The sequence below is a fragment of the Panthera pardus genome, unplaced genomic scaffold (assembly GCF_024362965.1).
Source record: "Panthera pardus isolate Hobbes unplaced genomic scaffold, ASM2436296v1 HiC_scaffold_16, whole genome shotgun sequence".
NCBI lineage: Eukaryota > Metazoa > Chordata > Mammalia > Carnivora > Felidae > Panthera > Panthera pardus.
Genome location: NW_026526721.1, coordinates 69,002,899 through 69,024,926, shown reverse-complemented (window position 1 = coordinate 69,024,926; position 22,028 = coordinate 69,002,899). Strand labels below are relative to the sequence as shown.

Genomic DNA, 22,028 nt, shown 5'->3' with positions numbered 1-22,028 from the left:
GATATGTGTATACTGTACACAAAAAAACGTACATCATATATTTATATTAACTGGGAAAAATGGCCTCATTTAGGAAAAAGTCTATCACCCGTCAATTTGTTTTTCACCTTAATTTGATGATCAAAAAACAAACCATAGATCAAGGGAGAGAATGCACATAGGAAACAAGACCACAAGGAAGTATCTCAAATTAACATAGGGGCTCTCTCTGGGCGAGAAGGTTACAGTGGCTTTTCCATCCGTTACACTCCATCACATTTTCTAAATACTCTACACTAAGTCAGCATTGCTTTTATAATAGAAAAATAACTGTAGAATAAAAAATAAATGTTCTATGAAGGTATACCAAAAATCAAATCTCTCTAAATGCGACCTTGTTTACCACTTATTTAAATTAAATGATCTTTTAGCTTATTGGCAATAAACACATATTAAATGAATCAATGAGTGAGTGAAACTCCCTTTCTGATTGATCTCCAATTAGCCATTTTTTCCTATTTCAGTCCCCTAAACTCAACAAGACCATAAACTCTTCAGAAATAGGGACCATTTGTTGCCCATCTTTAGAAGCACCCTTAATATCTAGCATAATATTTGGCACATAGCAGACACTCATTCAATATTGACTAGCTAATCCATTTGTGTGTTTGAACTTTCTACATGGGTTTTTCTGAAGAAAGAGTGAAGTTTCAGTTTTCCCGTGGCTATGAAATATATGAATATTATAAGCAAGCAATAAAAGGGATCCCCTATAATTAATCCAGAAGCAACAAGAGCTATGGGATATATTTCATAGTCAATATTGATTTCATAAGTCTATTTGTTTAAGGTAGAACTGCCTGTCCACGCACAAAAAAAATGATTTATTTCCTTAGTATAGTGTTTTATTATGAAACTCCCAAATGACCTACACACCAATAAATAGCTCTTAAAAAAAAAAAAAAAAAAACGCAAGACAACAAATACTAAACAAGCAAGTATTAACCACAAGGCACTGATCTGGGTGTTGAGAAGAATACAAACAAGTCCAAAGCAAAAGGTATGTACAGCCTACATGGGGAAACTAGACATGACCATTTTCCAAGGTAGGGCCTCCAAGAGGCGTTAGGGTCATCAATGTTCATTAAGGTTCAGGGAAGAGGCTAGTTTCCAAACAAGTCTGTTGCACATCTCATCCCTACCCCGGACATCTTGTCCAGTCACCACCCAAGAACTCAAGAGTCCACTGGTGTCACATCCACTCCAGAGTCTCCAGGGCTGAGCAAGATGCAGAAGCCTGCATCCCCAGCCCACTCTGAACTCCAATGGACAGATCATTTTTCATGCAATTCTCACTCATTCTCCAGCAAATAGATCCATTTCATCTCCTCTCTTCTCAGGCTCTCAGTATCCCTCAGTCTGTCAGATAACCTTGGCTATCTGAAGATGCAGGTCAGTTTAATAAAAGCTCTAGCATTTGACCTATAACCACCTGGTCTTTTCCCATGGCCACAGAAGAAGAACTGTCCCTCCATTCCCGAGATAACCTCTTAACTGGGAATCTCATGCTTGACATGAGGCTCTATCTCAAGACTGTGAGATCCTGACCTAAGCTGAAATCAAGAGTCAGATGCTCAACTGACTGAGCTACTCAGGCACCCCTAAAGATTTTTATTGAAGCACAATGTGTATGCATAAAATTGTACACATAAGTTTATGGGTCTCTGAAATTTCACAAACAGATCACATCTGTGATCAAGAAACAGAACACTACTGTACTCCCAAAATGTCCTTTCAATTACTGTTTTCATTTTCTCCTTACTTTTACTGCCAAACTTCTTGAACAGTGGTCTGTCTTCATTTTCACCACCTCCTCATCTATTTCAGCCTAGGCACCCCCTCTTCATTGAATCCCACACCCATCCAGGTGAGGCTGTTGATCTTCCCTCTATACATTCAATGTACAACACCCAATCCTCTTTATGGCACTTACTATGCTACAACACAATTGTTTGCTTATGCATCAGTCAATCCCACTAGACTGTTACCCTCCCGTGGAAAAGATTATTTCCAACTCGTTTGTGTATTCCCAGTGCCTGGCACTTAGTAGGTGTACAGCTGGTGTTTGACACTTAAATGAATGAGTGTAAGAATGAATGAAGAGATCCACTCACTGAAATCTGATATTCTGCTAAAATTAATCAGTTCTTTGTCCAGTTCTTATCAAAAGTAATAATGATATTTGGTTGTCAAAACTCAGTTGTTGGGATCAGAAAGAATAGCTAGAAAATTGTTCCAATATTTGGTTAAGTATTCTCTTTATATCTAAGTATCTGAGCATGTTATGTGCCAATGCACTGGGGTACAGACAAGAGACTTAATATCTTGCACCCATCCTCCAAATTAAAGCTGTGACATTACTCCCAATGGCACTCTGTCCTTCCATGGCCACATACCCAACATGGAGTCCTGCCAACCTTTTTCCTCAACTGTTTCTGGAGCCACTCCTCTCTCTCCTCACATCATTTCTAGGACAGTAAGAAGTCAGAGACAGGAATCCCCCAGGAGACCCCAGACTCCTCCTCCCAGCCCCCTTTTGTCACATCCAATTAACCATCTGCCAGTCTCCTGGGCCTCTTCCTAGGCCCACTGTCCAGCTGCCAACTCAATACTGTTTCCCCACCCCCACCCCCCAATAGATACAGCCATTGTCCCTCACTGCAGGGTAAGAGTGTAAAAGGCAGGGATTTTAGCTACATTCCCAGTCCCTGACTGCCATGCCCTGGAATAACTGTAGTTGCAAGCTCAAAAATTTCATCCTCATCTATCTCTGCACTGTTAGGGAATGAAGGAAGGAAGGAAGGAGAGAGGGAAAGAAATTATTGAAGCATCATAATTTTCATCATTTGGACAATGTAAAGATTTATCTAATAATATGATCGTAATATATGTGTAAAATAGTCATATACATACAATTACACTCTATTATAATACCCTTTCTATTACTGTTTATAGCCATACCTAAGGAAACTCCCACTTCTTCTAAGTCTAGGGATTCTAAACCCAGTCCCACACACCCCACCTTATGGTAATAGCAGCCCCTGGATTCCTACTTCCCCTCACTCTGGAGGGCCACCTAAGACCCCTCACTTGATGACAGCTCTTGGATTTGCCCCTAAAATGAGAGCCAGAGGGAGTGCTTTGGGGCCAAAGAAATGGGTGTGCTTACTGGCATCTTCCCTCTTGTGTGAAGGGTTCCCACTCATGGAGAAGAATGTGCAAGAGGCTCTCCCATAATCCCTACTCTGCTTCCTCTTTGTTCTGAGACTTCTAGAAATTCTAAGGAAATTCTAGAAATTCAAGAGCAGGTCCCATCCTTGACAGACATACTGCCTCATTACCAGGCCTGTACCCCTCCTCAGGAAGCCGTGTGACACCTTCTTGCATGGGTCTACCTCCCTCTCTCCTCTACTCACTTACCCTCCAGCCCAGGGACTTGCCTCTCTGCCTAATACCCTGCAGGAGATAATTATGCAGACCCCACCATTGGCTGAAGCAAATCCCACCTCAATCTACAAAAAGAAGCCACCAGCACTTCGAAAAGGATTGCTAATTTGGGATCTCCCAGCCGGCTCCCCATCTTCTCTGCCCAAGGGCCTCCTAGGGCCATGCCAACCCAGCCTGTCCACTTCACAGCTGCCCTCAGCTCGTGCTACCCTCTCAAGCACGCCACCAGTAGCCCCCAGACCTCCAACCAGCTGATACTCCCTCTAGTGGGGCTGTTGATCAGGCACATTGAGCCCTCAGCCAAGGTCCTTTCTGGCCAGCTACTTTACTAAGGTCTGCCTACCCCACCCCCTTCTCTGGCCCAAGGCTCATCCCTAAGCTGACCTTAAGATCCACCTCTCCAGACCCATCCAGGACCTTCCTCCATCCACCACTTCTCTCTTTCCTAAATATTCATTCTCTTCCCCATGCCTGCCTTCTTCTTCCTCCCCACCCCTAGGTATTCATGTATCTTCCCTACCTAAAAAAAGCCTCCCCTCAACTGCTACCCATCTCCAACTACCTCACTATTTTTAACCTTCCTTTCACAGCCAAACCTTTCCAAAGAGTCATCTCTATGCACTCCCACCACTTCCTCCCATCCACTCACTCCCCATTCCCCTTGCAATTTGAATTCCACCTCCCCTACATGATTGAAACTGTTCTTGCAAAGGTTACCGCTGATCCCCCAATTTCCAGAACCAAGTCTGTATGCTTAGTCCTCATCTCCCTCAACCCATCTGCAGCATTTTTCTCCAAGCACTGCTCTCCCCTGGTTCTCCTCCAGCCCTGTCCTTGGCCCTCTGCCCTTAAGTCTGTACATGCTTTTCATTTATTATCTCATCTACTCTGATAGCTCCAGCCACAACTTCTTACGGATATCTCCCAAACCTATATTTCTGGCTCTGGCCTCCTTCCAAAGCTCCAGATTCCCTTCCTTACCCGCCTACAGAACCGACACCTCCCCTAGCTATTTCACTGACACCTGAAATGCAACATGTCCCAAAGTAAACTCCCAAATCCTCCCTCTCCTCCTGCCTCCCTATAGCTGCTCCTCCTCTTCCTAACTCCTCATTTTCATTTAGGGTACCTCCATCCCTCCAGTCACCCAGGCTCTAAGCTTTGGCATCATCCTTGATTACTGCCTCTTCCTTGACACCTCTACATTCAAGTTGTCAAGTCCCATGGACCCTAGGTCCACAAGGTCCCTCACAGCCACCCCCTCCTCTCCATTTCCACTGTGGCATCTCAAGTTCAGACCTATCACAGTGGCCTCCTAATCCGGCACTGGCCAAAAGTTCCTCCCCCATTCCATTTGACCCTCCGTGGGGCTGCCAAATTTATCTTCCTGATCGTGCCTCCATCCCATCCAGAAATTTTTAGCAGCTCCCAAAAGGAAACTGCAGATAAAGACCAAACTCCTTGGCCTGTCATTTAAAGCCCTGTAGGCTCTGGGAGCCCAGTAAATGTTTGATAAATGTAGCAATCAATCAACCTCGTCCCGACCCCCTTCTGAGTTTTATCTCCCATTGACCCTCCACCTGCATCCCCTGAGTCACATTAACTGGACCACTTACTGGCCCAAACATGCCATGGGCCCTCATACCTCCTTCTAACACTGTCCCAACATGGGAACACATCACTTTCTGTCCTCCCCATCTAAATCCCACCCATCTTTCAAGCCTCAGCTCAATAAGTAACCACTTCCTTAACAGCACAGCTCATCAGCCACTTTTCATTTTCCCACCTGTTTATCCCTTGTATCCATGTTTTCTAGCTAGTCTCCAGTTCCCTTCTAATAACGCAGAAGGGGAGGAGACAAAGCTAATTCCCCAACAGTTTCTTTATTTCCTTAAATTAATTCCTCTGTCCTCCCAGCTTATTCTTTCTGTTCCCTCACTCCTCAGCAGACACGATTTCAAGCAGCTCTATTGATCCAACAGCCCTGTGGCCGTCAATCATTTCCTAGTTATTTTGCTGCCAGTCATTCACACACAAAGGAGTGGCAGGAGGAGTCTGAACTGCATGCAGACAGAGAAGGAGCAGGAAAGGACTGATTCACTGCACCCACCTGAGGCTTGGCAGAAGCAAGAACTCCATTCTCACTGGGCTCCTCCAGAAAGCACGGGGCCATGTGCCAGGGTCTGGAGGGCTGGGGGGTTGGCATCTTTATACTTTTGTGGAGGGAGAGAGAACAGAAGTGTCCTGACCTGTTGTAAGAAGGGTGCCCCATCCAGTCCCTTTGGGAAACCAAATTGAAAAGGACTGCTTTCTTCCTGGACTGGAAAGATCTCATAGAGGTCAGATTAAATAAAATAATATTTGTCAGGAGAGGCACTTAGAGTAATAGAATGTTCGATTTAGAAGGAACTATCTACATATATGTGGATAGAACTGTACAACTTATAAAGACCCTTCACATAATCTTATTTGAGTCTCTCAGCAGCCCTATACAGGAAAGGGGAGAGAGGGCTATTATCCTCATCCTACACAGATATTAAAGTCACTTGCCCAAGTCATTCAGAGAAGTAGAGCTCAAAGGGGAGTGTTCATCTCCTGCTCTCTTGTCTGACCTTCTCAGCCTCCTTCACAGGCTTTTCCTTCCTTTCCCACCTCTTATATCCAAGTGCTCCCTGAAGGGGTATATTTATATCCATTCCCCTTCCTGCTCTATATTCTTTGTTGTAATGATTTTATACACTCCCATAGAACAGTACATGGCTGCAGTAGGTATGCCATAAATATCTGTCAAACAAATGACTGAATGAATGAATAAAAGACAGCTGAAGCCCAAACCCTAACCTTCTGATTCCACACACAGGCTCCCTGTACTTCATCATGTACCTCTCTGGCACCCTCTCCCACCTCCTGGAAAAAGCCCTACACAACACCTCTTTTTGGAGATCCCCCAGCCTGTGTGTAAGCATATTCACCTAATAATTGAAACAGGAACAACAGGGGCAGCTAGGATGTCTTGTGCTACCACTGTGTATCAGAAATGGCTAGATGCTGTTAACACATTTTTCCTATTTAGTCCTCCAAACCTGTGAAATAAGCATTCTTAGTTCCATTTTGCAAAAGACTGAAAATGAGAGAGATTAAATAATTTACCCAAGATTCTACCCCTGGTTAGTGTCAGGCCTATCTGATCCAAAGCCCATGATCTTCAGGCTATCCCAGGGTTTCTCAACCTCAACACAATTGACATCTGGGGGCTAGAAAATTCTTTATTGTCCTGTACATTATAAGATGTTAGCAGAACACTCGACCTCTACCCACTAGATACCAAGGTGTGCCAATCAAAAAACTCTCCAGATATTGCCAAACGTTCCCTGGGGGACAAAATTGTCACCACCTGAGAACCACTGGACTATACCATACTGCCTACCTCTGGAAGCAGAAAGAAGTCTGTAAAGTAAAAGTGTTAATTCTCTAACATCTGAGAAGGACTCCTAATTCACCAGTTCTAGTGTTTTACTGATATTTAGAGCCACAGAGATTTTTATTACTTCTCACCTAATTTCTTTCTACAGCTTCAGTTTGTTCCAACACTTCTTCCATTCCCCCAAAGGATTTTCAAATACAATTGAACAGAATGTGTCAATAATCAAGCTATTTATGACTGGTGGCACAGGATAAAGCAAAACCTCCCAAATCTTATAGTGTGCTTGGCTGTCGTTGATATGTTCTAAAATATATTAATGTAGAAATAGCCTGCATAAATACAATATTAGAAATATTAACAACATTCCATCTCCAGAAAAAAAAAAGTCCTCTCCATACTCCCCAAGAAGTTCCTGGAAAGTGATGTGACCTAAAGCCCAATTCATGGTGGGTAGAAGTAGAAGAGAATCAAAAAGGAAAACAAACATGAATTAAGCATGATTCTGGAGCATCGCATCAAGCCCGGTGTCAAAAAGAGATGTTTTCCTTTCCTGCAGAAGAAACCACTCCCCTTCAGTGCCTGGCACTGCACAGATGGAGAGGTGATATTTACTCAAAGAATTGCACAAAATAGGTGTTACTCCAAAATAACATCTTCTTGATGATCTGGACATGATGTTGTCCAGTTCCTCTGTCCAGGAAGAATGAGGTTGTCATCTGAGACAAAAGTTTAAAGAATCATATAGTAAATATCAATATACCACCACCTAGATTTAACAACTGCATATACTTTACCAATTTTGTTTTATCTACATTAGGAGGAGGTGATTTGTTTTTGTTTTTGATGAATTTCAAGGTTTTTAAAATATCTTTTTCCTTACCTGCAAAGAACAAGTAACTTCAATGGGGGAGACAAGCCTTATGCGTATGAAAGGGCTAAAAACAATATAATACCACTAATACAGTGAGAATATGAGTATAGATAAGTGAGTGTTTTAGGAATTCAGAGGAGACAGTTGGTCCTGTGAGCTGTGAAGACTCCCAGAAGAAGGTAGGACGCAAGCCTTTGAAGAATGAACTGGATTTGGAAAGTGGGGGTGCAAAGGTAGATGATGCCCTTGGGAAGTGAGAAAAGCAGCCTGGCTGGAGCTGAGATATGAAGTACAGACTTGACCCTGAAGACACTAGGAAGTCACTGTAGGTTCATAAACCAGGCAGCAACGTGATGAAATTAGTGCCATCTTGCCTGCAGTGCCAATTTGGAGTGGGGGTGAGAGAGCAGATTCCAAGGGACAAGAAAGGAGGTCACAGGCAGCATAACAGGTCCTGGACTAGGGCAGAGGCTGTCGATGAACAGGAAGGGCTGATGATGACAGATAATTCAATAGGATTTGTTAGAGGAAAGAAACTCCTCATAGACAAAACCAAGGTTTTAACTATCATGACTGGGAGAGGGGGGGAGATGTCACTTACAGAACTAAGAAGACAAGAGAAGAAGTTAATGCGGGGAGTTGGAAAGACACACAGAGTTGAGTTTGAAGCTGGCTGAAGTCCAGGTAGCAGCAAACACTTCAGTTGAAAATGTCTGGACTCACAGGACCAAAGCTCAACAGAAAGATATAGGTAGAAGATATTTCCATATCAATCTCTTTTCACTTATAACTTTTAACTTTTTTCCTTTTAGTCTCAAAAAAAAAAAAAAAAAAAAAGAATTTTCTCCTCTGCTCACCAAAGCTAAGCTCTTATTTTTGTTAGGGAACCTACTTTTGTCTCAGGTTCCAGGTATCTAAGTCAACAATTAATGTAGCATCTGCAGTGTTCCCTGTCCACAAGCTTTCTCCCTTCCACCTGCAAACCTCTTCTGACTCTCTGGCAAAAAAATGAAACTCCTTTTCTTCATACTAACACTCCTTCTGACCGGCACCCAATCTCTTTTTCCTTTCACTGATCAACTGTGCAAGTAATGGGTTCCTATCCACCACCCCAAATCCTTACTCTGACTGCCTCTTCTAATACTGCACTCCTGAGAGCTCACAGTGGCCTTGTTTTTATCACATCTGGTGACACTTACCCAGCACTCCTCTTGCTCACCCTGTCTGCAGCCTGTCTTCACCTCAGAACCCACGCTGACTCCCTGGGGTCTCCAAGATCAAGTCTCCTTTGCTGCCATGTTATAAATAAGGGTTTATCCCCCAAATTCTAACTTTAGTTCTTCCCCTCTTTCCTCCAGTCCCTCCCTCTGACAAATGGTGTATTCACAAAGCTTCAGCTGCATCCAACCTTGACCCAGAAGATTTCCAAGTCCACAGCGCCAGCCCTAATCTCCTGCCTGTGCTCCTGTATTGAGTCCCATTTTCCCCACACACACATAAAAAAAACTCCACCTGGATGTCCATCAGTCATCTCCAGTTCACTAGTTCCAAAGCCAATATCATTACCTGCCTTGCAAATCGGTTCCTGTCCCAATCAGACCATGTCAATGGCACACTGTTAGTCCTCTACACTCTCAACCCAGCTACTTCTGTTTCCTCATGGGCTTACTTTTCTTTTCCCCCTATAGCCAGTTTGTCAACAAATCCCCACTTTTCTGTCTTTGAAAATGTCTCTCAGAGCTGTCCCTGACTCCCCATCCTTTTTGCCACCAACCTAGAGCAAGCCCCCTCCCCCTCAGCTCTGAATCACTTTTCCATCTCCCTGGATTCTTTCTCTCCCTTTTCCACTTCATCAGTCATATTACCCCCAGATTAACCTTTCCAACTGCCACTTTCTTCATGATATGCCCTTGCTCAACCTAAAATGACTCCCTACTAACTCTTAATCAAATCCAAATCCTTTCTTGGATTTCCCAGACTCTCCCTATCTGTCCTGCCCCACTTACCTATCCCTGTTTCCTATTCCTCCCTAACCTACCCCTTTTTTTGGTCAGCCCAGAAACCTCAATGTCCATGCCCCAAACTCCTATGTGCCTTTTGCCCATGGCATTCCTCCCTCTCCACCCCCTTTAAGAACTACCTTTGGTTCTACCTCATCTATAGTTCTGTCAACTTCTTATCTTATAGAACCATGTTTACCAATTAATTAATCTCCAATTGAGCAATAATTGTCAAACTCCTTTTAAAAGTTCTTTGAGGTCAAAGACCACTCTGAATATTTCTTTTGTATTCCACAGCACCCTGGACAGCAGAAGACTCCCAGTAGGAGTTGAAAAGTTCTTGTCGGTTTTCTTTTTAAAAAAAAATTTTTTTACATTTATTTATTTTTGAGAGACAGAGAGAGACAGCATGAGTAGGGGAGGGTTAGAGAGAGAGGGAGACACAGAATCAGAAGCAGGCTCCAGGCTCCGAGCTGTCAGCACAGAGCCAAATGCAGGGCTCGATCCCACGAACTGTGAGATCATGACCTGAGCCAAAGTCGGACACTTAACCGACTGAGCCACCTAGGCGCCCCGAGTCCTTGTTGGTTTTCTATTCCAATTGGTTTCTATTCCCAGTTTTGAGCTCCCATATTTCCCCTCCTCTACCTAATAAAAATGATAAATAAAACTATTGTGACACACTCCCAGGCTTGGAACAGAGAATTCCTAAGAAGACAATATGGAATCCACCAATAAGAATAGTGGGCTGGTGTGTGTACATGTGTGTATGTGTGTGTGTTTGTGTGTGTGCATATGTACATGTGTGCAAGGGAGTTGAAATTTAGGGAATATAGCTTTATCGATTGGTCAGGAGACTTGAGATACCAAAATAATCAGAAGAGGACTAGTAAGGGACCAAAATGACAGAATTATTTGAAACATTCCTAATTAGAAGCACAGTATGCCAGGGTTTGACAAAGCAATTGCCAGTCTCGTCCTTGTGCATGCAAAATTTTCCACCAGAAAGTAGGGGGTAACTTTGGTGCTAGGGACTTTGAAAATGTGTTTGAAGTTTTCTCAGTTCAACTGAATAAATTTATAATCTGTCTAGCTACCAGGTACAGTGCTATGGTCCATAATGATGGAGAATCAGAAGGGAGAAGGTTACAAAATGTGGCCTTATCCCAGGCTTAAGAATCTTCAGCAAGAGCCCAGGCTAGAGACTAGTGAGGGTAAAATCAGGAAGCAAAGCACAGAGGACCATGTTGGGGGGCTGGGAGGAAAGCAGTCCTAGACCTAGCGACCAGCAGTGTGCATCCCCACTTGCAACTTGTTACAGGTCATCAGTCATTTCCAGCCTTCTTCATTGCAGATTTAACCTTTCTCTGATTCTAAGTGCACATCAGATCTAACCCCCCCCCCAAAAAAAGGCTCCCCAAGGAGGAAGGGGAATATCCTCAACAGGAGTCCCACAGGAGACAGACCCTAGTCTGCTATTTATTCTGTGATTTGAGCCATACATAAGCCACACATTGTATTTGGAAAGGCCCTGGGAAAAGTAACACATTGGACCATTATAGGCCATTAACACCATTAACACTGTGTGAATTTGTCAAAATTATCAAACCTCCAGAAACTGAACTCAGCCCAAGGGCCTGGGACAAGGAATGGACAGGAACTAATGTTTAGGTAATAAGAAAGGTGAAGGAGGAGTGGTTGTCAAAAGATGAAAGTGGGATCCAGAAAAGGAAGGTGGGAAAGGTCACACTCCAAGAGTTTTTTTTTTCCCTAGAGCTAAGAAAAGGCAGACTTTGTCCAGAGATGGGAGGACAGAGAGGGTGGGGGGGTGGGGCAGCAGGGGGTGTCAGGGGAGACCTCCTGATGAGTATTTCAGGTTATCACTCAGGCCCCAGAACATTACAACCTAGATGTCAAGTTATAAACTTAGGTCAGGCACCTCTTTAGAATCCATGCTTTGGGTCCTGGGCAGTGTGTGTGAGTATGTGTGAGTGCAAGAGATAGAGACTGATTTGGTGGGGGGGTGCTGAGCCCTTGGAAGCAGTAGCGTATAACAGAGGCTTCCTCTGCTTTCTCCAGGCCCTGGCATGATCTCCTGCCCTCCAGCTCTTTCCTCTTCAGACCAACCAGAAAATGAACATATGGGCCAATCAAGTCTTGACTTCTAAAGCCACAAGTCTCCCCAACAAAGCACCCCACCCTCTTCCCTAGAGATGACCTCTAGGGCAAGGCAATGAGATTAGGAAACAGATGGGTGTGCAGAGAGCCTTCAGAGCTAACCTGATCCTTGACCCCACCAGTTCATGTCCTCTAATCCAACTTATGGAAGGACAGGGCAGATGTGCAGGGTCCCCATAACTTATTGGACTCCTTGGGACAAAGATTCCAGACAAAATGGTTCCCGACACGGGAGATGAGGAACTGGTGGAAGCCACAGGTAAACGGGAGATGGGGAATCCCTGGCTGCCAGAGAAATAGGGCCACAGGTGGTGGGAGACGAGGGTGGTCGGTGTCTGTTTTGGAGAACGGGCTGTGGAGCCCGGGAGCAAGAGCTATAGACCTGGGGGATGGGAGGTGGCAGGGGCGACAAACAGCTGTAAAGACAGATCTGGGGGCTCTTATACCACAGGCAAGCAAAAGATTCAGTGGGTGTGTATGAGGAGGACGCTAACTCACACTTCCAGGAATGAGTGATTCCTAAGAAAAGCTCATCCGTTCCCAGAACTGGAGAAGAGGAGGACACGGAGGAGGTCCAAGGCGCCCACCGCCCTCCCAGCCCGGTCTGCCTCTTAAGTCCGAGACGCCGACTCCCCACACGCACCAGGCATGACCGTCCTTGGTCCGCCCGGCTCCTGACTGTCAGTCTGCAGCGTGAGCGACTCCCGGTCCCCTCTTGCCCCTCTCCACACGTCAGGACCCCGGGCCCCTGGCCCCAGATGGGGTGCCAGCCCAGGGCGGCCGGAGGCTGGCTGACAGGCGCTGGGGGAGGGGGGAGACGAGGGAGGGGCCAGGGACGCCGGTAGCTGAGCCGCGCGCTGCAAAGTGATCCAACATCGCCCCATCCCCGCGCTCCAGGAGAAGGCGGCCGAGGGGACCGCCTCCCGCCTCCCCAACACCGACTCTCGCAAGTGGGGTGAACGCCGAGGGGTGCCGGGCTCCCAGCCCCCACCCCTCCCCAAAACGCAAGCAGCATTGCCATAACAACAAGAATCTCGGCAACTCCAGTCCGACGACACGGAGGACTGCCCCCCGACACGCACACCCCAGCAACAGCCCTCCTTCCCCAAACTTGTCCGAGACGCCGCGTCCCGAGCAGCAGCCCTCCCCCGGGCCCCCCGCGCCCTGCCCAGCTTACCTGTCCGGAAAAAGGCATCTACGTCCGAGTCGGCTGCTCCTCCTTCCTCCGCTGCCCCCTCCGGGGGGTTCATGACTGGGGGAGGCGTCCGCGGGCAGCCGGGGCCGGCCGAGCCCGGGGCCGAGGGCTGCGGGGCGCCCGCTGGGCGGAGGGCGCGGGGCGCAGCGGCCGCGGCCGCAGACCAGGAGGACTCGCGGCTTCGAGGGCGGGCGGCTCGGGCGGCTGGGACGGCGGGGCTGGGGCAGAGGACGCCCAGCCTCCCTCAGGCGGAGGCGCGCGGCGGGCTGGGGGCGCCTGCCGCCGGCTGCCCCATGGTACCCCTTCCCTGCGGGCGCTGGCCGCCCTGCTGTCTGGCCGGAGCCGGACCGGGCCGGGGCCGGGGTCCGCCCTGCCTGGGCGCCCGCTCTTCCCCAGCAGCGGCAGCTGGCTCTTCTCCTCGCCCGTCCGCCTGTCTCTATTGTTCAGCCCTGCTCGGCTCTCCTCTTTATTTTTCCTCCTCCCTCCCACCCTCCCTGTCTCTCTACCTCCTCCCTCCCGCGCTCGCTCGCTCGCTCTCTGGCTCCCCCTCTGGCTCCCGCCGCCGCCGCCGCCGCCGCCGCCGCCGCCGCCGCCGCCGCCGCCGCCGCCGCCGCCGCCGTCGCCTCTCCAGCTCCTCCCCCGGCTCCCGCTCCCTCAGTCCCGGCCAACAATGACCCGGACGGCGCGGAGCTGAACTGAAGCTCCGGCCCGGGCCGGCCGCTCACCGCGGGCCCCCGGCGGCGCGGACGCCTCCCTCCCCCGCGGCCGCGCCTCGGCCTCTCCCGGAGCCGAGCCCGAGCAGCGAGCTATTGTTCGTGGCGGCACTAGGCCGGCTTCCTGAGCCCCGCAGGAAAAGCCCCGGCGAAGGAGGCGGCTGAGGAGGGGGCGGGGCCGCCGGGCTAGTGCGGGGCCGCCGGGCTCGCCCAGGGGCCCTGCCGCCGCGGTCCCGCGCGCTCAGCTCTCCGCTCGCGCTGCGATGCTCCCGGCCCGGCGGCGGTCCTCCGCCCCACCCGGCGCCCAGGTATGCGAGGGGAACCCCACGCTGCCTGCCCGCCTCCTCTTCAGACCGGTACCCAAGCTGCACTGACCTGTCCTCAGAGACCGGACTTTTCCCTCTCCTTCCTGACAAAGCTCTGTCCTGTCTCCCTCCCCTCCTGAGCCTCTCGCATTTTCCTCTCCGTCTCGCCTTAGTTCCTCTCGTTTTTAGCCTTTCGTTTCCTTTTCCCCCTTTTCAGCGCCCCTTTAAACATCTCTGCCTGTCTCTGTGACTCTTTGTCCCACTCATTCCTCTTGCGATGTCTCCCTGCCCATCTCTCCCTCCCTCTGTCACTCTCTTCTCTCTCTCATTTGTCTCTGTCCTGCCTCTGTACTTGGCCCGTATCTCTGAGCTCCTCTTGGACAGCTGTCAAAACTCCCTAATCCCCGGGGGCCTTCTCTGTTTTGTTCCTCTCCCTCGTGTGAATGGAGAGATCCAGTTGGCCTGGAGAAAGGAGGTGTTACGGCAAGCTGAATTTCAATTAAAGTGGGGAGAGGGGCTGGGGAGGAATGGGGATGACGGCAAAAAAGAAAGCAGATGCTGTATGGGGTAATTAATGCAGTGATTGTATTGTGCCAATTGGTTTTTTAAGCAATAATTAAACAATAATTAGCCAGTATTCTGTTTATAGTTCTAGTGACTGCAGAGACTACAAAACAGAGGCTCTTTAGACCTAAGTACTTAATGTGGTGTGTTGGGAGGTGTTGCTGCTGCCTCATCCAGGCAGATGGAGAGGCTGTGGCCTGACCTAATGTGTTAAAACACACGGAATAGGAAAACCAGGTCCTAGTCTAAATTTGATGGCCCACTCCTGGATGTATTTATCTCTAACAACGTCTTTGGTTCCACCTCTCTCCGGTTCAAAGCACCTGGGACCTTTCCAGATCTATTAACTGGGTAACTCTAACAGCAAATAGAATGAATTAAGTAAGATTTTAGTGAACCCTTTCTAGCTCCCAGTACTCATCACTTTCTTTACTGAATGTCACACATTTTTTTTCACCCACTAAAAATATAAGTACTGTTGCCTGTCTCCAGTCTTGGGTACATCTATCAGGCTCCATTTCTTAAAAATGATTAATAGTGACGCTGAGATCACAAGTTCACTGCCATGAGATCTAATTCATCTGATACCTTAAATTGCCTTAAAGCATCCAGATGCCCCCCTACCTACCACCTTTTCTGACAATGAAAGTACTTCTCATTTGTCTTTTCTAACTTTTGCCTCCGCTTAACCCCATGCCTAAACCCTTTCCTGTACTCCCCCATACACATGATGGCAGAGCTGTTAACAGCTACTTGTGCAGATAGAGAACCAGAAGTCTGGCAAGAGTATTAGCTGATCCCAAATTCAGAAGAAACATTACATGTTTAGAAGAAGTTTCATATCAAAGTCTCAATAAATGTGAACCAGAATGGGGCAAAACCTTATATAACACCAATTTTTGAGAGGCAATTTGGCAATTTGTATTAAAATCTTAAATGTATGTAGCTATATCATTATCAGACAAAGAAGATTTCAGAGCAAAGAATATTACCAGAGATCAAGAGGGACATTTCAATTCATCAGATACATGTAACAATTCAAAGAGTTTTTTCATTTAATAAGGGAGTTTCAAAATATATGAAGCAAAACCGATAGGACTATAAGGAGAAGCAGACAAATTGATAATTATGGTCAGACATTTTAATATCTGTCTCAATAATTGATAGAATAAGGAGACAGATCATCAGTAAGAATATGAACAGTGCAATTTAACCCAACTGATGTTTATAGAATACTCCACTCAACAACAGCAGGTACACATTTTTTTCAAGTGCACAGGTAACATGTAACAAGATAAATCATGTGCTAAGCCATAAAACAAGTCTCTAACAAATTTAAAAGGATTAACCCCATGCAGACTAGTAGGTAAATTATACCTCAGTTGTTTGGGGTTTTTTTTATTTTTTTAATGTTTTTATTTATTTTTGAGACAGAGAGAGACAGAGCATGAGCAGGGGAGGGGCAGAGAGAGAGGGAGACACAGAATCTGAAGCAGGCTCCAGGCTCTGAGCTGTCAGCACAGAGCCCGACGCGGGGCTCAAACTCACAGACTGTGAGATCATGACCTGAGCTGAAGTCAGAGGCTTAACTGACTGAGCCACCCAGGCGCCCCTGTTTGGGGTTTTTTTAAATCATATAAAGTATGTTTTCTGAGCACAATAGAGTTAAATTAGAAATCAATGACATTGACTGATGAATGGACAAAGAAAATGTGGCATATATATACAGTGGAATACCAGTCAGCAAAAATGAAATCTTGCCATTTGCAAGAATGTGCATGGAACCAGAGTATATTATGCTAAGTGAAATAAGTCAGTCAGAGAAAGATAAATATCATGTGATTTCACTCAAATGTGAAATTTGAGAAACATAACAGATAGGGGAAGGGAAGGAAAAGTAAGATAACAGAGGGAGGCAACCCATAAGAGACTCTTAAAGTCAGAGAACAAACAGGGTTGCTTGAGGGGAGGTGAGTAGAGGGTTAGACTGAATGAGTGATGGGCATTATTAAGGAGGGCACTTGCTGGGATGAGCACTGGGTGTTGTATGTAAGTGGTAAATCATTGGGCTGTACTCCTGAAATCAATACTATATTGTGTACTAACTAACTTGAATTTAAATAAATTTTTAAAATAAAAAAGTCATATTTCAAAAGAAAAATAAAAACAAATCAATGACAAATATATGGGAAATCCCCCAAATATTTGGAAACTTAATAACATATTTCTGAATAATCCATGCTCAACTAAGAACTTGAAAGGAATATTAGAAAGAATTTTAAAGTGAATTAAAATGAATATGTCATATAAGAATCTGTGGGATACAGTTAAAGCAGTATTTAGAGGGGAATTTAGAGTAGTAAAATACCTATTTTGAAATGAAATATCTCATACCAGGGATCTCCTGTTCTACCTTAAGAGTAAATGAAACCCAAAGCATAAGAACAGCATTTTAAAAAGGCAGAAATCAATGAAATAGATAACTGAAAAACTGAAAAAAAAGAGAAAAATCAATGAAACCAAAACTGTGTTCTTTGAAAAGATCAATAAAATTGATAAATCTCTAGCCAAACTGAAATAAGGAAACAAGAGAGAAGAATCAAATTACTATTAGCAGGAATGAGAGAGGTGACATCACTATAAATAATGGAGATGTAAAAACAACAAAAGGAAATATTATGAGCTATTTATGCCAATAAATTCAACAACTTACATAAAATGGACACATTTCTTTTTTTTTTAATTTTTTTTTAATGTTTATTTATTTTTGAGACAGAGAGAGACAGAGCATGAATGGGGAAGGGTCAGAGAGAGGGAGACACAGAATCCGAAACAGGCTCCAGGCTCTGAGCTGTCAGCACAGAGCCCAACGTGGGGCTCGAACTCACGGACCACGAGATCATGACCTGAGCTGAAGTCGGCCGCTTAACCGACTGAGCCACCCAGGCACCCCTGGACACATTTCTTGAAAGGCACAAACTACTAAAGCTTACTCAAGAAGAAACAGATAACTTAAATAGCCATATATCTATAAAAGAAATTAAATTTGTAGCTTAAAATTTTCCATAAAGAAAATTCAAGACCCATGTGGCTTTACTGGTGAATTCTATGAAACATTTAAAAAGTAATACCAATCCACACACACATTTCCAGAAAAGGGAAGAAGAAGAAATAATTCCCAGCTATTTGCATGAAGCAAACATTACTCTTTTTTTTTTTTTATTTTTTTAATGTCTATTCATTTTTGAGAGACAGAACATGAGTGGGGGAGGTGCAGAGAGAGAGAGACACACAGAATCTGAAGCAGGCTCCAGGTTCTGAGCTGACAGCACAGAGCCCAATGCAGGGCTCAAACTCATGAACCATGAGATCCTGACCTGAGCCACTTAACACACTCAGCCACCCAGGCACCCCAATACCAACATTACTCTTATGCTAAAACTAAACAAAGACCAATGAAGAGGAGAAAAGAAAAAAACAAAAACAAAACTGTTGTCCACTCTCCTTTGTGAACATAGATGCAAAATTCTTAATGAAACTTTAGCAAATCAAATCCACTAATATATAAAAAGGATAATACATTATAATAAAGTGCATTTTTTGCAAGGATGAAAGGTTGGTTTGACATTTGAAAATTTACCAATGTAATTTACCATATGTCATGGGTTGAATTGTGTCCCCCCCAAAAGATAAGTTAAAATCTTAATCCCCAGTACCTGTGAATATAACCTACTTTGGAAATAAGGTCTTTACAGATGTAATGCCTTATGGATGGGGTCATTATGGTAGGTCCTAGTCCAATATGACTGGTGTTCTTATGATAGAAAAACGTGTTGTGAAGAAGAGGCATACAGGGAAAACACCATGTGACAATAGAGGCAGAGACTGGAATGGTGCAGCTACAAGCCAAGGAACGCCAAAAATTGATGGTCACCACCAGAAGCTAGGAAGAAGCAAGGAAGGATTCCACCCAGTTTCAGAGGGAGGACAGTCCTGCTGACACCTTGATTTTGGACCTCTAGCCTCCAGAGCTCTGACAAAATAAATTTTTGTTCTTCTAAGCCAACCAGTTGTGGTACTTTGTTACAGCATCCCTAGAAAATTAATATACCATATTAAAAAAGAAAAACCATACAATCATCTCAATAGATGTAGGAAAAGCATTTGACAAAATACAATATTCGTTTTTGATCAAAACTCTCAGCAAACTAGGAATAGAAGGAACTTCCTCAACTTAATAAAGAGCATCTACTAAAAAAAAAAAAAAAAAGCCAGGGCACCTGGTTGGCTCAGTTTGTTGAGCATCTGACTTCGGTTCAGATTCTGATCTCATGGTTTGTGAATTCAAGCCCCACGTCGGGCTCACCTACTGTCAGTGCAGAGCCTCCTTCAGATCCTCTGCCCTCTCTGTCCCTGCCCCTACCCCCCAAAAATAAATAAAAACATTTTTAAAAAACTTATGGCTAATACTAAAATTAATGGTAGAAGACTGCTTTTCCCCTAAGATCAGAACAAAGCAAGTATGTCCACTCTGACTCCTATTCAACATTGTATTGGATGTTCTAACAAGTATGATAAGGCAAGAAAAGGAAGTTAAAGGCATCCAAATTAGAGAGTAGGGGGTAGAACTTTATTCACAGACAAGATGATTGGTTATTTAGAAAATTCCATGAAATCTATCCAAATGCCTCTAGAACTAATAATGTGTTTAGCAAGATTTCAGGATGTAAGACCAACATTAAAATACATTGTATCTCTCTACACTAGCAATGAAGGTTTAGAAATTGAAATTTTAAAAATCACTATTTACATTTGCTTGGAAAAATATAAAGATGAAGGCTAACTCTGATTAAAGATATGCAAGACCCACACATTGCAAACTACAATACACTGCTGAAAGAAATTAAAGAAGACTTAAATAAATGAAAAGATATACTGTGTCATGGGTCAGAAGACTCAAAATGCTTAAGACATCAATTTTCTCCAAATTGATCTGTGGATTCAATGCAATACCAACTAAGATCCCAGAGGATTGTTTTGTAGGGTTTTTTCATTTTTTGTTTTTATTTTTTCTGTAGATATTGACAAGTTGGTTCAATCCAAATAAACTAGAAAAGTCAAAAATCTGAGAAAGAATAAAGTAGGAGGACTTACCCTATCCAACTTCAAGACTCACTATAAGGTTAGAGTGATCAAGACAATGTGATTTTGGCATTAAGATAGAAAAATAGATGAATGGAATAGAATGGAGTCCAGAAACAAACCCACACATTTATGTTCAAGTGATTTTCAACAAAGATCAAAGGAAATTTGGTATAATAAGGATAGTCTACAATGGTGCCTGAAAAACTGAAAACCTGTATTAGTTTCTATGACTCAAATAGCAAATTACCACAAACTTAGTGGCTTAAAACAACACACATTTTATTATCTTATAGTTGTGGAAGTCAAAGGTCCATAACAGGTCTCACTGGGCTAAAATTTAGGTATTAAAAGGGATTCCTATTCTTTCTAGAGGTCCTAGGGGAGAACGGTTTCCTTGGTTTTCCCATCTTCTAGAAGCCTTTTTTTTTTTTTTTTTTTTTTTTTTTTTGGCTTATGTCTCCCTTCTTCCATCTTCAAAACCAACAATATAGGCCAATTCCATTCTACACTACCATTTCTCTGGTTCTCTTTCAGTCCCCCTCTCCCACTCTTAAAGACCCTTGTGATTACATAGAGCCCACCCAGATAAATCTAAGATAATCTCCCTATTTTAAGGTCATCTGATTACCAATCTTAATTGCATCTGAAACCTTAATTCCCATTTGCAATGTAACATAACATATCCACAGGTTCTGGGGGCCAGGACATAGACATCTTTGGGGAAAGGCATTATTCTGCCTACATAATATCCATATGCAAAAAGAAAATAAACTTAGATCAATATCTCACACAAATTAACTCCAAATGGATCATAGACCTAAATGTAAAATCTAACACTATAAAATTTCTTGAAGACATTGAAGAAAATCTTTGTGACCTTAGAGTAGGCAAAGATTTCTCAGATATGACACCTAAGGCATAATCTCTAAAAGAAAAAATTATAAACTTGTAATTATGAAATTTCAACAAAATTTAGAAGTTCTACTCTTTAAAGGATATTAAGAGGGGCGCCTGGGTGGCTCAGTTAGTTGAGCGTCGGACTTCGGCTCAGGTCACGATCTCTCAGTCCGTGAGTTCGAGCCCCGCGTCGGGCTCTGTGCTGACGGCTCAGAGCCTGGAGCCTGTTTCAGATTCTGTGTCTCCCTCTCTCTGACCCTCCCCCATTTATGCTCTGTCTCTCTCCGTCTCAAAAATAAATAAACGCTAAAAAAAATTAAAAAAAAAAAAGATATTAAGATAATGAAAAGACAAGCCATCAGAGAAAATATTTGAAAATCACATATCTGATGAAGGACTGTCTCTGGAATACATAAAGAACCCTCAAATTTTTTAAATAAGAAAACAACCCAATTTTTAAAAATTGGGTAAAAGATTTGAAAAGAAACCCATATTCGCAGATACATGGATGGCAAATAAACACTTGAGAAAATATTCAACATCATTCGTCATTAGGGATATACAAATTTCCAAACCACTGAGATACCACAATCTATTAAAATGTCTCAAATTAAAAAGACTTGCTCATCTCCAGTGTTGGTGAAAATGTGAAACAACTGGAGCTCTCCTGCACTTCTGGTGGGAATGTAAAAGGGTGCAACCACTTCAGAAAACAGTTTGACAGTTTATTAAATAGTTAAACATGCACCTGCCGTATGACTCAATCATTCTTGGTATTTAAGAGAAATAAAAGCATATATCATGCAAAGACTTGTACACAAATGCTCATAACTGCTTTACTTATAATAGCCAAAATCTGGAAGCAATCCAAAAATCCATTAACAAGTGATAGGATAAACGAATTACCATATATACACACGATGGACTACTACTTCGTAATAAAAAGAAATGAATTATTGCTATACCAATAATATGTGGATGAAATTCAAACTAATTATGCTGAGTGAAAGAAGTCAGACCAAAAAAAAAGCACATACTAAATTATTCCATTTATATAAAGTTCTAGGAAATGCGAAGTGATCTATGCTGTCAGAAAGCAGATCAGTGGTTGTCTAGAGATGACCAGCAGGGCAGAGACTGGGAGGGGAGGAGCAGGAAGTTGGGACAATGAAGAGGAACACCGAAACTTTTGGAGGTGAAGGGTATGTTCTTGATTGTGTCAATTGTTGTTTAGGTGTATGCTTATGTCA

The 22,028-nt window shown here is 44.1% G+C and overlaps 1 protein-coding gene across 4 annotated transcripts in view; it reads right to left on the bottom strand.

The window, feature by feature from the left end:
• KALRN (kalirin RhoGEF kinase) overlaps positions 1-13,577 on the bottom strand; it is a 669,312-nt gene extending 655,735 nt beyond the window's left edge. For 2 of the 4 annotated variants that reach the window (XM_053903452.1, XM_053903454.1), the window contains exon 1: positions 13,137-13,577. In XM_053903452.1, the coding sequence (XP_053759427.1) occupies positions 13,137-13,209 (73 nt within the window). In that variant the 5' untranslated portion in view covers positions 13,210-13,577. The remainder of the gene's footprint in view (positions 1-13,136) is intronic. The other 2 variants (XM_053903456.1, XM_053903453.1) reach the window with 2 other exon arrangements.
• Between the last annotated feature and the right edge of the window lie 8,451 nt (positions 13,578-22,028).